General features: G+C 36.3%; 1 protein-coding gene across 1 annotated transcript in view; it reads right to left on the bottom strand.

Moving 5' to 3' along the window:
• slf2 (SMC5-SMC6 complex localization factor 2) overlaps positions 1–16,202 on the bottom strand; it is a 67,582-nt gene that overhangs the window by 17,363 nt on the left and 34,017 nt on the right. The window contains exons 8-17 of the mRNA XM_028795744.2: positions 15,752–15,919; positions 15,120–15,222; positions 12,229–12,316; positions 11,691–11,832; positions 8,378–8,474; positions 7,154–7,330; positions 5,193–5,290; positions 4,408–4,495; positions 3,330–3,446; positions 2,743–2,820 (exon numbers count right to left, since the gene is read on the bottom strand). Coding sequence (XP_028651577.1) covers positions 2,743–2,820; positions 3,330–3,446; positions 4,408–4,495; positions 5,193–5,290; positions 7,154–7,330; positions 8,378–8,474; positions 11,691–11,832; positions 12,229–12,316; positions 15,120–15,222; positions 15,752–15,919 — 1,156 coding nt within the window. The remainder of the gene's footprint in view (positions 1–2,742; positions 2,821–3,329; positions 3,447–4,407; positions 4,496–5,192; positions 5,291–7,153; positions 7,331–8,377; positions 8,475–11,690; positions 11,833–12,228; positions 12,317–15,119; positions 15,223–15,751; positions 15,920–16,202) is intronic.

Genomic DNA, 16,202 nt, shown 5'->3' with positions numbered 1-16,202 from the left:
TGCGTAGTCGCCTTCTGCGCAGCTGCCCGAAAAACCATACGAGACCGACATCCAACCCCAACATCGCGGCAGGTGGCAGATTTACGGCCGCAAAAGTTCAAAGAGAAAGGCGACTTCGATTAAAGCTCTAGAGGCCTGAAAGGCGATTTCGACTACTGCTCAAGGCCTAATTACGCATTCTGATTCAATTACGCATTCATTCAATACACCTATATCAGGTTTGTGGTGCTTATACTTATTACTATTCCATATTGTACTAGAACATTCATCATTCAATATTATACTATAGGCCTGGGAAATTCATCAACTAACAGTACAAGCCTGTACAGTAATGAGTAAAGTGGACTACAATCATTACAAAACAACTTCTTCGTTACTTATCATTTGTTCTTCATACACTGCTGACACAAACTCGTGCCCATTTCATCTTACGTTGTCGAAATGGGCTCTTTGTCTAGTCTGGAATAATTACCAATAGATACATGCCAGGCTAAATCTGTCGAACATTTAAAAAAAACTTCTAAAAATCCATTTTTTCAATCTTTCCAGTAATTAAAACATAGCATAGCGATCTGATGACAAGATTAGCTCTTTGATGTATAAATAAGTACCCAGCATTAATCCATTGTTTTCTTTTTGGTCTCCCATCTTTTGTGGCCTACTCACAGCGCTCTATTCTGTAGTCACATGGGGTACTAAAGGCAATGAGGATGCCTTGGAAACCTTTACAGATGACTGTATCAACTGCACCCAGTGGAGGGTGGGCGACCAGCTGGCTTTGGTCATTCTGACTTCTATGATGCAGAAACTGACTACTAACTGACTTAATTAACTATCTGATTTGCTTGCTTCTGTCTTCCGACTATGGCCCTCCAGGGGTTTATTTTTCTCCTACTACACTAATCTTAGGAGTTTGCCGTTTTCCTCTCCTCCCTGTCATCTGATCAACTAATCACATTCAGGAATCAAGAACTCCATCTACATCCTTAATCAACCGAAACTGGTATGGATTGTTTCAGTTGCTTTTGTACTTAATGTGCTGCTATGTACACATGCCTTAGTCAAATGTAGATATACTAGGGGGCTTTGCTTGCCAACCCCCCATAAACATCCCCCCCAAACCCCCCCCCCCAACTTCACGCCAGCCACTTCGCATCTCTGCCACTCGCATTGTGAAGAGCGGGGCTGAACGGGGCACCCCAAGGAGACGCATTCGCTCCTCCGAAACCCCCTCTTAAACAGTGATACAATGGGAAACAAATAGTTTTTTTTTTTTTTTTTTACCTCCTTGCTGCTGCTGGCTCTTCAACTACCGCAGCGCACTTCTGTCATATCACCTATGTCCATATATTTGGTATCTTTTCGCTTTTACCTTTTCATCCATATCGCATTGAATTTTGATTCCGTGTTTGGAATTACATTGTGATTATGAGTAAATATTGTTTCTCTCTCTATACAAGAAATGTGTCTGACAATAGCATTCACACAAATGAGAAATGATTTCTCTCGCGGGATTTCACTTTCACCAAATAACAAATCTTTTAATTCTCATGGATAAGACTCTTTATTGAGAAGAAACACTACTTTTGTTTCCCTGATGGCAACACAAATTAGACAATCTACAAGTCTCCAACTTAAAGTTTAAATCCGAACAATGTACTCAATCTGTTTTCGCTGTTCCGTTATTTCACCGAGTAATAATTTCCATTTGTTTGCGGTAATGCAATCTTCACTATTCTTTTTTTGAGACTTTCGCATTTTCGTTCTTCCATTATCTCTAAACTGCTCTGCATGTGTACCACGCCAACGTTTTTGAATTCTTTACGATGTTCTTCTATGTCATCTACTCTTTGTTTTATTTCTGGCCCTGGGCGTGGTTAAATCTCTTGGCACAAAGACTCGTCTCACGGGACGTGAAACTGTCTCTCTGAGAAAATCACGTCTCGTCTCCTTCCAACCTTGCAAGATTTTTTTTTATAATAAAGAGATACTGTATTTATTTTTATATACATGTCAATTAGTTCTGCTTGTTCTGGCCCTGTTTATTAGGGTTTAGGCAATGCCCCTTGGATCTAGTAAAGACTACTGTTACTGCTACAGCATACAAAGGTATTTTAGTCAATTGTGTCTGAACTTGAGTGGGGGTGGCACAGTGGTAGCGCTGCTGCATCGCAGTTAGGAGACCTGGGTTCGCTTCCCGGGTCCTCCCTGCGTGGAGTTTGCATGTTCTCCCCGTGTCTGCGTGGGTTTCCTCCCACAGTCCAAAGACATGCAGGTTAAGTGCATTGGCGATCCTAAAATGTCCCTAGTGTGTGTGTGTGTGTGCTTTGCGGTGGGCTGGTGCCCTGCCCGGGGTTTGTTTCCTGCCTTTCACCCTGTGTTGGCTGGGATTGGCTCCAGCAGACCCCCCGTGACCCTGTAGAGAGGATATAACGGGTTGGATAATGGATGGATGGAACTTGAGTGGTCTGAAAACAGCCCTGACCTCAACCCTACTGGATTGAACTTTCCGTTGAATCTGAACACCGATTGCAATTCCCAGAGTAGTTAAGACTATTATAGCTACAGGGTGGGGGGTATTTGATGTTATTTCATACGGGTGTGGTGGTCAGATGTTCACAAACTTCTGGTCACCTAATGTATCTATGGCTGGGAGAGTGGAAATAACAATTATTGGATATTGATAAAATATTTGCCATTGAATAGTTTAAAAAAAAAAAAAAAAGTTTTAAATCACCTTACCCTTTGATTAGATGGAAGAGAGTCAATGTTGACAACTTCATTAGCAAGTACCAACAGGCTGTAAGCCAAATAATATGCCTGTAACAAAATGTACAAATTTTGTTTTATTATAGGCTTACATCAAATACTACACAACATGAAAAATTAAAGGAAAATCAGCCATCTGATAAATCAAAGCACTGATGAACCAAAATCAAAAAACTTCAAAGGATAAATGCAGGTGATTCTACAATGAACACAATTCAGGTTTACAACACTCTTAGCGGGTACAGTTTTGTGGAAATTCATAAGAAAGATAAAATGGTCACTACTACAATAATGATTTAAACAATTGTATAATCTACTTATTATGAAAAATTACATTTTTATGATTTGAACTGTACATAATATGTTATTATGAGTACCAGAAGTCCTCACTCATAAAATCACTGCATTTTCTACTGTACCCTCTTCAATATTTTATGAAGAGGAAAGTCATAACTGTCAAAAATAAAAACAATTACACAGAAATATTAAAATGGACTTTTCTTTTAGGTCTCTTTCAGAATAAAACTAGACACAGATCACAATCCATACAATACTCTAACCTCATGATCCAGGGTGTCTACAGACAGTTGGTTTGGAGAGCCTTCTTGTGCAGCTTCAAGGGACTTTAAGAGAGACGAGGGTTTCATTCTTATCAAGTATGGACGAAGTTCTGATATCTAAGGTTTTTAAAAATAAAAAAAAAAAGGTTTAGGTTGTTCTAATAGCACAAACCACACACAGCTCAAAACAAATGTAAGCTGCTTCATGGATTTTGCTCAAGGTGTAGAAAAACAAAATGTTCCTTAAGCATGAAAGAAAATTATCATAAATACAGAAATAATTACCTATGTTAAACTTTAAAATAAGGACAAACAAAAACTTTGTTGCAGAAAATGAAAGGATCTTATTGTAGTATTTGGTATTAAAAAATCTTCTGCCTTTAATTTTTATTTAATTACTTCACAGAATACCATACAAAAGAAACATGGAAAAAGTAGCCCTACTATATGTTCAGCTGTAAAACACACATTTTTGCAAGACTTACATTATGCCTTGTTTTAGTAAAATGTTGCATCCCAAGTGTGACATTTTGCAGGAGAATAATTTGTTTTTAGCAGTTTACTGAACTATAAGTAACACAACATTCTCAAACCACCCAATTAAGAGTCATGGAAGCTGGAACATATCCCAGCAACATTAAGCATATGGCATGGCATGAACCAACTATTGACAGGGTGCTAGAAGGTTAGGATGCACCATTAAACATCAGCCCAAAAACCACTCACATATTAAGAAAATGGAATGCATGTGTAAGTCTGCCTCACTTATACATTAAGTTTAATAAATGGAAATTCTGACAAGAGTAATTCATGTGCCTTGCAGCAATATAAATGGAAACAAAACTGATCTTTTTTTAAACAGTATCTTGTATAAATGTTATTTCTACTCGCTGCATCTGAAAGTAAAACCCTTTTAAGGGATTCTGTGGAAATTAGGTTTGATGCTGGCAGGTATCTTTGAGATTATTTTTACATTTTTTCAAAATGACTTTTGTGAGATAACACCTAAACACTATAAAAGTCTAAAGGGCACTGCTTACAGCAAAGATGTTAGCATTAATTTAGGTGTCACTCATACCTGTAAATTTGAAACCTCACATTTATAAGTACATCTTTTGTTCAACAGTTTGGAGATGATTGCCAGGCTAAGATGGTGCCTTAACTGTCTGTAAAACATGAAAAAAAAATGTTAACACATTTTCAAAGTGTGCTTCTGCTCCACTCTGGAATCCTTAGCTTTTGATGGTGAGATTAACAGCCCAATCAGATGAAACCAGTTCAGCAAATACCCATACATAAAGGAAACAAATTATGTCTCTATTTAATTGTTTCTTATTTTATTTTGACATGTGTAGACTGTGCAAGTCCACACAAAAGAAAGTTCAGCAAAAATTAAACAACTAAAATTTGAAAAGTAAATCAGCTACATTTGGTAGGAATTTGTAAACCCACATAATTTAGGATTTTTGTGTGTCGGCAGTGCCAATCCTAGAAACATCCATTGCTAAGGTGGAACCAGCTCAGAAAAGGTTACAATTTCAGAAAAGGTCCCCCTCATGCATGCACCCTTGTAGTCCCTAGAGAAAATTCATGCAGAGATGGGAATAAAAAGCAAATCCCAAAAACATGTTAATTAGGCAAGTTATTCAAACTCGGGATGCTGGATCAGTGAGGCAGCAACGTTAACCACTACAGTTCCCAAGTCCCTATCATAATTTCACATATTGTATTATTGAAAAAACTGGCATCCATCCATTTTCTGAACTTACGTTTTACATTACAGACTTGTATGGAACCAAAGCCTATTCAAGTAGCAAGGCTAAGACCAAATATAAAACAAATCCAATTATTTCAGCTACTTACTTTCCACGAACTGAGGTGCTTGGAAATAACTGAACCAATTTGCGAAGGTCATGGTGATGGTCTGCATATTCAGTTAACGTCAAAAACATGTTTGGTAGCTTAGAAAAAAATTGAAATAAAAATAAATATAAAAGGCACATTTTTGTACTACGGATACAACAGAAAACAGAAGAGCAACAATCTGTGGAACAACCAAACAATGTTGTTTTTGAAATTACTACAGCAAAAAGCAATATGGAAAACCCATGGACTAGCATTTCGCTATTTCTACCTTTCCTATAGAACCTTACTGGGACATAGCTGTTTCATGTAGGAAAATGAAGAATCTTAACCCAGCTTGGACATCTTTTGCCTATGGACCATAGTCAAAATGTATATTGGTTCTCCTGAACATCATTCAATAAGATATAAAATGGACTTTTAAACTACACCTTATTTAGAGCAGGATATCAACCAAAGAAACCACCATAGTTCGTCCATCCATTCATCCATTTTCTGCCATTTATCTGGATCCAGGTCATGGGGCAGCAGTTTGAGCATAGATGCCCAGATATCCCTTTTCCATGCCACCTCCCCCAAATCTGCCATGTGGATACAGAAGCATTACCAGACCAGCAGAGACATATAATCTCTTCAGTATGTACTGGTTCTGCCCTGAGGTTTGCTCCTGGTTGGACATGCCTGTAACAGCTCTCCAGGGAGGTGTCCAAAAGGCATCCTAATCAGATGCCTGAACCACCTCAACAGGCTCCTTTCAATGCAGAAGAGCTGGGACTCTGCTTTGAACACCTCCTAAACCCCTGCACTTCTCACCCAACTGTAAGGCTGAACTCAGACACCTTGCAAAGGAAGCTCATTTATGCCATTTATAGCTTTGATCTAGTACTTTCAATCACTACCCACAGCTCGAGACTATAAGTGTAGTTAGTAATGTAGATTAACCAGTAAACTGTCTTTTGTCTCGGCTCCATCATTCTTTATGACTGAGCGGTTATGTGGACGTCGGTCTGATCTGCCTGTCGATTCTTTGTCACCTTCTTCCCTCAATCATGAACAAGATCCCAAGATAATTAAATTCTGCCACTTGAGGCAGTATCCACCCACAACCCAGGGAGGGCTCTCCACCCTTTTCCACCCTAGTGGAGGTCACAGTCCGATAAAGTCAGCAGGACCACATCATTTGCAAAAAAGCAGACACGCGATTCTGAGGCCACCAAACTGACTTGTAAACTAGTTCTTGGCTGCACCTAGAAATTCTGTCCAAAAAATCATGAACAGAATCAGTGACAGGGAAGTCTGACATACTGCGGGCAATGCGAACCAGGCTTTCGATCCAGCTCTACATGGGCCAATAACCCACAATAGCTGCCCACCAAACCACCATAGTGTTCTATAATTTTACAAAACAAAATTGAACTGTAAAAGTACTCAGTAAAAAACAGTAATAAAAATAAACCTTGAGTGATGCAAGCAAGCCCTAAGGGAATAAAACAGCATCACAGAAACTTACTTCAACAAAAAAGCTAACCTGTGGCCCTAGAGTTATATAGTATATACTTTTTTGGACTACTTTATATATTGCCATAACAATGTCAACTGCAGGGGATAAGATTTGGTTAATTTCATGAATATAAAACAAATTCAAACCTACAATACAATGATAAGAGTCATCAGCATATCAAAAAGTCCCCAAATAACAAATTTAACATAAATACACATATATTCAAAGGCTTGTCTTTTGTATTAGATAAGCTGATTAAGTTCATACATCTTACAATTTGTGGCCTACTATCAAAGACATGTTACTGTACATATAAGCAAAACTCCAGATAATACAAAGCTACACAAAATGTGGATCCATTTTTTTTTCTAATTGAAATAATGTGGAACCTACAAACAGTCAGTGACTCATGTAACAGAGGAATCTCAAAATTCTATAAATAGTTCAGAAGAGCATTCACCTGTATATCCCAGTTTTTAATGTTGCTTAGCAGGCTGTATAGGAGAAAACGTATTTCTTGCATTGGGAATTGTCTAAATTCTTTCTCCAGGCTGATTCGACAGAAGATGCTCATAAGCAGTACCAGTTCTTGGTCACTGTAAACATTGGGACACAGGGATGTGCACAGGACAACATACTAAAAAGCAAAAATACTGGTATTGGAATAAAGTTCTTATCAAAGAGAATGCTTCGTGAAAATTTGTCTTCTACATAGTTAAGTTACATATTTCCTATTATTTACAACATTTGATAATTTAAGTAACAGTTATCAGGTGCATAATTCTTATCATTTATAAAGTTTGATCATTTAAGTAACAATTATTACACAGAAACATAAAATGACTCAGTTCAGATTATTGGCTCATATTCAGTTTTTGTAAGAAACCCAATTCCTTTATGTATACAGACATCTATTCTGAATATACTCCACATACGCAAAATGAATAAAACCCTTGACCTCTTGATATGTTTCTTCAGGTTCACCTTTTAATGTAACAAACACGTCAAGTAATTGTACTAGTTAACAGGTAGGCCTATCACTCATAATTAAGACTTACTCGTTAAGTTTCCACAGTCACATAGCTGATTAAAGTCTTCTCCATCCATTAATTTTTCTTTTAAGGCTTTTCATTTTTTTGAAACAGTAACCATGTCCCTTTGTGTCATATTCAGTATGTTCTGCTGATATGCATTTGAACATAAAATGATTGCAGTAGGAACATTTTAAATTTGCTATCCCATTGCAACATGGCCTTTACTGTCCTTGACTTTGATTCTTAAAACAGATTTATGACAAAGGTTGCATACAGAGTGATGCAAAAATCAACTGCAGCATGTAAATCACCCGGTAATTATGATTCAAATATTCATATGCACGTCACAAATGTCTGCATTGGATTTAGTAACACAGGCAAAAGTTGTCTTAATCAGATATGAAAATGTGCAATCCTACGTAGCTTTTTTTCTGTTCACTCTTCTCTAAAAAGACACACTTTTAGGTGTCACATATGAGGAAAACATTGGAACCGTGTCATTTTTGATACAGCAATAATGCAACTTATTTTGAATGAATGTTTATACCAGAGGATAACAAGCTTTATAAGGAAGCTGTGAAATGAAATCAATTTATAATTTTATTTAAAGAAACTAAAAGCTGAAAAAAAAACTTCTCTCAATAGCCTACCTTAATTACATTGACTAAGTTGTGTTCATGGAAAAAATCAAGATTATTTTCTGAAATTTCAGCAGCAGTCTTCTTAGCTATTGTATTCATACACTGCCTAGATTTTTGAAAAATGACAGAAAAATCAAATGAAGATGAGAAAAATAACTTATAGATACGGAATACCTAATTTATTTATACATATCACTAAATAAGAAAGGTGAACTTCTCATTTGTTACTATGGCAGAAACATTTATCATTGTTAATAAAAGTACCACAATAATCCCAAATACAAATCTAAAATAACTACTGTACACTATTTGTTAATTGTGTTCAAAGTTTACATATAACATTCTCAAAGCCATTCAATCCAACTCAAGGACAGGAACCAGACTATCATAGGGTCCATTTATATATTGTAACAAAGGCGCTATATAGGCTCCTGACCCGATACAGATGGACACGGAGGCACGTATAAAACAAATAGACTTTTATTTTTCTTCACCCGTGGGCGCATGTCTTCCCCGTGACCCACAGGCAATACACAGTCCCAAACACCACAAAAGGCGCACAACACAGTTTTCTCTCTTTACCACCACTCCTCCTCAAGCTTACTCCTCCTCCTCCTCCCGACTATGGCTCTGGCTCTCGAGTGTTGGTGGCTGGCCCCTTTTATAGCCCACCCGGGTGGGGCTGAAGACTCGTCCAGCCCGGCTGTTGAATCCAGACAGCCCCCCCCCCCCCCCCCCCCCCCCCCGGGTCCCAACCAGGCTGTTAAAGACTCCATCTCCCATGGAGCCCGGCGGGAGGTTGGGGAATCACCAACCGCCAGGGAGGCTGCCACCAAGCGTCCTGGGGAAGGTATTGAGCTGCCCATGATTGCTCCCCTGGAACATAAGCAGCAGGGGCGTCCCGGCCGGGCATGGGACCCAGGCACTCATCACAATATACACAAACAACAAATAGTACAGGGCTAACCTAGATTTGCCAATTAGTCTAACATACACATATCTTTGGAGATGTGGAAGGAAACCCTATGCAGACAAAAAGGAACATGAAAACTCCAAACAGACAACTGGGCTTGAGTTTCAAATCTAAGATGACCACATCACAAATCAACTTACAATAAATTGTCAAAAACAGACCTCACTTTACATACTTGTCTACTCTGTATGCTAAATTTCAACTTATTCATCAAATGGAAGTTAGAATTAACATATAAAACATCATCTGGAAATATACCATTAGCATGTAAGCCATTAAATTATTAGGATAATCCATCATGTAAGTAATAATAGTTTTTTTTCCCCAAAGAATTTAGATACTTCCAAATGTTGAACTTTAAATGCTATTATCACAGAAACCAGAAAGACCAAATCTGTGAAGAAGAATGTGTAAAAATTGCTCCTAACTAGCTCTAAAAGACTAGAGTTACTGCTGTGGTAGAAAGCAGCTCAACAAAATATTAATCATGCCTGATTATTTATGCATATACCACACACTTCTCTTTTTGACTTTAAGATATCTGCTGAGAAAAGCCAAGCAAAATGACACCTTTTATTGGGTAACTAGAAAGATTACAATATGCAAGCTTTCGAGGCAACTCAGGCCCCTTCTTCAGGCTGCCTGAAGAAGGGGCCTGAGTTGCCTCGAAAGCTTGCATATTGTAATCTTTCTAGTTAGCCAATAAAAGGTGTCATTTTGCTTGGCTTTTCTCTACATTCATAATGGCTAACACGGTACAACACCCTAGTACTACAGATATCTGCTGAGAAATAAATAGTTTTGTCTTTAAGATTTTGCTTCTTATGTATATTTGTTACAAACTTATATGCACAATACTTCAATATAATCGAAAATTCAATAGATTTGATATTTTGAAAAAATCAATATGCAAAAGTATCGCAAGGTTCATCACTTTTTTTTTTGCATTCTACGCCTTCTGTATCTGTACGAGGGTTGTCTGGGTTCCGCGTGGAATTTTATTGTTTGTCGAGTGTCAGCCTGTCGAAACCTGTTCTGCTGTGTAGAGAGATTATTCAAGTGGTTGCATGTTTTTATTCAGATGTTTTGCTCCCTCTCTTCCTTCAGAATGATCACGAGAAGCAAATGAACTGAGAGTGCGCAGCCGGCGCTAGCGGCGAAGCTCCCAACTCTGTGTGTGCGTGACTTTCGAGTGATGATTTTTTACGACTTTTCTGATGGTTTAATCCGCTCGGTGAAATGCACCATGTTTGCCATCTTTTTCAACATCGATGGCATTGTCGCGTCAATTCCACTGATGGAGAGGAAAACTGTGACCTCTGAGTGGTACACCACTCAGTGCCTGCCTTACGTTTTTTCTGCGATGGCTAGAGGCCGGTCCAAGAACTTGCAAAGGCACTTTTTGCATCATGACAATGCGCCAGCCCACACGGCTAATGCGACGAAGCATTTCATTGAAGACAGTGGTGTCAACGTTTTGAACCCGCCACCCTACTCGCCTGATCTTGCACCATGTGACTTTTGGCTCTTCCCGAAGGTGACAGAAACCCTGCGAGGCCACAACTTCGAAACTCGAGAGGAACTGATTGCAGCTGTCAAAGAACAGCTGGACAACCTCCCAAAGACAGCCTTTCGCGAGTGTTTTGCGGCGTGGGTCAGAAGAGCCCAAAAGTGCATTGATGTTGGCGGTGAATACTTGGAAAAAGTTTAAAAAGGACCGAAGTACATGAGAAAAATAGAAAAAAAAAATCCTTGGCTAATTATTTCGAGTGATTCCGCGCGGAACCCAGACAACCCTCGTATATATAAAATGCAAAGATGATTGACTGACTGACCCACTCAATCACTATTCATTCCCATTTAGTTAAAAAGCTGACACTTGGCAGGATGGTACATCTAGAGCAGTAGGTATCCGCTAAGAATAGACATTTCAATATACCAATATTTATAGGTAAAAACAACCCCTACAACAGAAAAACTAAATATATCAAAATATAAAACAAAATGTTTTGACTGATGTGATTGAATATGGTGCAGTTATAGAAAAAAGGAAATTAGCTGACACATTTTTTTTTTGTCAATAATGCTGTAGCAAGTAGATTATGTTAACACACAAGTTATTTTTCCCAGTTTGGCACTGAGAAGACATCTTACATTTTAAAAAAATATTTAAAACATAAACATGGCTGTTTGGAGAATTAAAAGGTAGACTGTACTTCTCACTCAACAAGTATTACCATCTTGCAATTAAGTATTATGTCTTCAGTGACAGAAGGCTGAATTTATCTACCACAAAAGATGAAAAATCTAAATAAAATAAAAGTAGTGCATTAAAAATGTAACACTTACAAAATGTCATCTCCTGTAAATTCTGGTTGTATATTTTGATGAGGAAACAAGTTTTCAAAGGAGGCACCCATGTTGACAAGTACAATGACCACATCTTTAACAGATGGGATCCAGACTTCAAACAGTTTGCTCTTGTTTTTTACTGAGACAAAAATAAAACCAAACAAAGTGATTATATGAAAATTTTTGCATTTGTCTGTTAATGTGGAGATAGTCAAGAATCACTCAAGCACTTATCAACTAAACATATCACTGGGAAATGTAAAAAAAAAAAAATACACATTCTAAAATCTGATCTGTTAAAAATGTCATTGTGTCGATCCAAGACATTCATTTGACTTTGCCAAGTATCTGTAAAGCTAAATACAGGAGCTTTAGTTATATGCTACAAGATTTCAAAAAGGCATTGATGTTTCATGAAGTATTGTAAAAATTTCCATTTTCAGCTAAAAACCTTGCTTATTTGTATAATAATAGTAATGGGAGAGTATTTTAATACAACACAAAGAAACACTCAACCTAAGAATCATTTACCAACCTATATGAAAAGCAGCATTCACAGCAAGATCCTTAAGAGATTTCAGGATTTGCATTGAAGTAATATAATCATTATGGACAGACATCATCTATAAATAAAAAAAAAAAAAGTATATTTATTTATATTTATTCACACAGGCAATATATAATATGTAAAGGCAATGGAATGTTTTGTTAAGATGGGTAATTACAAAGGTTTTAATTAGAATACAGGTATGTTTATGAATTAAATTAGTATAGGAGTTATTCCTGTGAAACCTATAGATGTAGTTTTGCAATTGGAACTCTGCTGATAGCAAGTATGACCTTTGCTTTTTTTGGTGTGAGAAGCTCAGACATGTACCATGGAGAAAGGACAGAAACTTGGTCCGTTACAGTAGGTCACCTATTGAATTTGAATGGAGGTGCAAACTCAGCAGTGGCAGCAAGAATGTGATATGCATTATTTATTGATTCTGACCTTCAAAAACTGATTTCTAAAGGATGCTTTTATGGTATTAAACTGAATCTACATAAAATGCATGAGACGGTGTAAGATGTAATGGAATAAAGAGTGGCTAATAAGTACAAAATATGAAGCAAGTTTGAATGTTGTGAGATGAAGAAAAGTGCACAGTTGAGACAGTTCTGCAGCTAGTAAATCACATGAAGAGGACAAAGAGGCTGAGCATGCATTTTAAATGAAAGGTGAACTAGTGTAGGTTGGGGCTTAAAAGAAATTCAGACAAATGTGGAGGCAAAATAAATGAAAATAAAGGGTCTCACCCACCACAATATATAAGACAACAAAAAAGTGTAATTGTGAAAGCAGTATATGTGTGGAGATAGAGCAAATTAACTTGTGCAAAGTATCAACATAAATTATGTTGTGGTTTTCATAGTATTTTTCTCTGATAATTATCTGCATTTGTGAGTTTTGCACAACTTTAAGACTGTTTTTTATTCATTTCCTTTTCAGGCTCTTTTATTATTGCCTATGATGCACTGCATTCAAAACAGGCATGCGTTGGATCAGGGAAGTATTTTGTCAGTGTAAAACTGCATTATTATTCTGGCATAGGAACAAAACAGGAAAAAAGTATAGTGTAAAAGTGTCAAATTCTGTGCATTTAGATGTGCTTCTGGTCGTTGAACTGTTGGAAGACTAATAAAACCCCCAAGATGATTTTTTAGTGTTGAAAAGAAATATGTTGTTACTTTACTAAGCATGATTATTTCAGATGTAAGAAATACACAATGACTAGAAAACTACCGATGTGAATGTAGTCAACAAGTAAGGAGACAAAATGGATGCCAATAATCATAGTCCAGTAAGCTCTTTTTTATCTTCAAATAACTTAATCAAATAAGCTTGATAGACTGGATGGTCTTCTAGTTTTTGAACCTTCTTATGTTTGTGAAAGGACTTAAAATGAAGAAAAACAATGACCTTCACTAAGCCAGTTGAAGTCCTGATCTCAATCTCATTGAAAATCTATGACAAAACCACAGCTGTTTATTATTTTCCCAACTACCCTGAAACACCTAGAGTCACCATACACCCAAAATTACAACTGTTTGATGTAACTGCCAGGGATGTTCAGTGTACTGGCAGAGGGGGATGAAAACTTAACATGATAATTTTCCAGTTTTTGTGTTTTTACTATTTCTAATTATTTCTGTAAAGAACACGATTCTTATATCAAACAAACAAACAAACATTACAAGCTCTTAATTGTGAAAAAAGGACGATGGATGAATATATTTTAAAGTATTTTATACGGGAATTGAGAGAATAAATGAGCAGAATTGAATAACTGAAACGAAATTCAGAATTGTAATCATGAACAGCCATGTTAAAACTAACTGTAAAAATACTGTGGATAAAATAAGGAAGGAACAAAAGAAGGAGATAATGTGACAGTCCATGACCCTAAGCTATTTAGCAGCAAAATGTAACTTATTACTCTACACCTAATTAAATAAGTATATCCCAAATAGAGTAACATTACATAAACTTTGTGGGAATATGTAACAATCTACCAGCTTTCATATCTGAAGCAGAATCTTTGACAAATTTTAGATGTTTTTGGATTAAATGTTGGGGCAAGAAGCCATTAGCCAACTTAAAGAATTTAATTGGATAGTTATTTGCAACATTTCTTACGTAATTTTACCAAGTAAGTATTCTGCACTGTTTGATTGATTGATTGATAGATAGATAGTTAGTTTATTGATCCTTTTAAAACATAACAGAAACACTAAAGTATCACTACCCTTAATTGTTACTTTAAAAATGAGTTCTTCAACAAAAACAAGGGGACACAAATGGAAACTTGTTAATTGTAAATTACATAGGTTCATAGGGTCAATATTGTTTCACAAAAATGTTTGGAGGTTTGTCTTAACACACAGAACCACAGATGCATAGAATAAGTTACCAAGAAGTGTAGTTGACAGTAATACATAGGGAACCTTCAAAACTTAGCTTGCTGTTATCTGAGAGAAATTACATATAGGAATAGGACTGGTGAGCTCTTCTAATTTTTACATTACATCTTCTGAATTTTCAGTATGTAACATGATCCAGCCACTGTTCTATTTTTTCCCTTTTACTTTGTCAGTTTCAGAGATAGCTGTCCCAGTGAACACCAGAGAAAGTGCATGATTGTAAAAACCATGAACCAAATCACCCTAACACTGTATGTTTATACACAAAGACAAAAGTAGAGTCCCTAAGGAAAAAGTCAAGTAAACACAAACAGAAAATACAAATTGTACACTAGCTACAAATTAAGCAAGAGGTTTATGTGCATTGTGACGGAAACTATAAAATACATGCCACTAAATAATATTTTGCTTATCTAAAATAAATTCTGATGCCTCATTCTTTACTACTGGGGTCATTATTACCTGAAACATCCACCTGTAAATTGCTGACTGGCAAGGCTCAGATTGATCTGCTTTTTTAAGTAATCCATGACATGTTAAAAAAATCTGATTTTGAATATCCGACCTGAAAATAAACAAACACATAAATAAATAAGGGCCACAAGTACTAAAAGAGATTGTACTTTAATTTTATGCCTTAATTTTACAATTGAAAAAATGTTTCATACGTAGAAAATAAAGGTATAAAAAGAGATTTACTGAGTCATAAATTCAAGCTGTTTTGGTTTTCTATAGCTAGTTATTTTCCCATGATGATAGCTAGCCATTTGCTTTACTCCAGTACTAAGACAATATTAAAGAGTTATGGAATACAAAACACTAAAAAACATGAATAAATGCTGAAGCATATTCTAAAAATATGACCAAAACCACTTTAGTAAGGGTACAGTTGGCTGTTATAGTTATGTAACAAGAATCTAATTCTAACACACAATATTCCAATGGGTTATATCACTGATACAGGTTTTAAAGAAGAAAGCAACCTACTATATATATCAAAAGAAACATACAACAATATAATGTTTTTAGAGTGAGCTCCAGTTATCAAATTGGGATGTAATCTGGCAAAGACTTTCTAACTGGCATTAACTTGCCTCCAAAGTATTCTCTCACAAGCATTTTTAGGTTGTGTATTGCAGTTCCTCAGGTCCAGAGTATGCTGTCTAAATAACTTGCCAAATTTGGATGAATCAAAAATTTCAGTTCCTGGATGTAGATCTGGAATGCCTTCAGGTGTAACAGAAAAACGCTGCAAAAAAATTCTGGAAAAAAAAAGTACTTATTTTAATTATTACTTTTGAAAACAGAGTTTACCTTATTTAATTACTTAAAATTAAGTAACAATATACTGATTCATTAGCCATAAAAATTCAGTTATAATATATGAATCAAAATCTGGAGTATATTATGGGTCTGAATATACAGCAGAACTTTGAAGTAATTTAATCTTTACATTTCATATAATAAAATTAGATTACTGCAATAGCTAAAAGCACAATTTTAAACAGGTTCCAGAAACAATTACCCCAGAATATTTATATTATA

The sequence above is a fragment of the Erpetoichthys calabaricus genome, chromosome 2 (genome assembly GCF_900747795.2).
Source record: "Erpetoichthys calabaricus chromosome 2, fErpCal1.3, whole genome shotgun sequence".
In the NCBI taxonomy this organism is placed as follows: Eukaryota; Metazoa; Chordata; class Cladistia; order Polypteriformes; family Polypteridae; genus Erpetoichthys; species Erpetoichthys calabaricus.
Note: the sequence above shows the minus strand (reverse complement) of the source record. Positions and strands in the feature narration are given on the sequence as shown.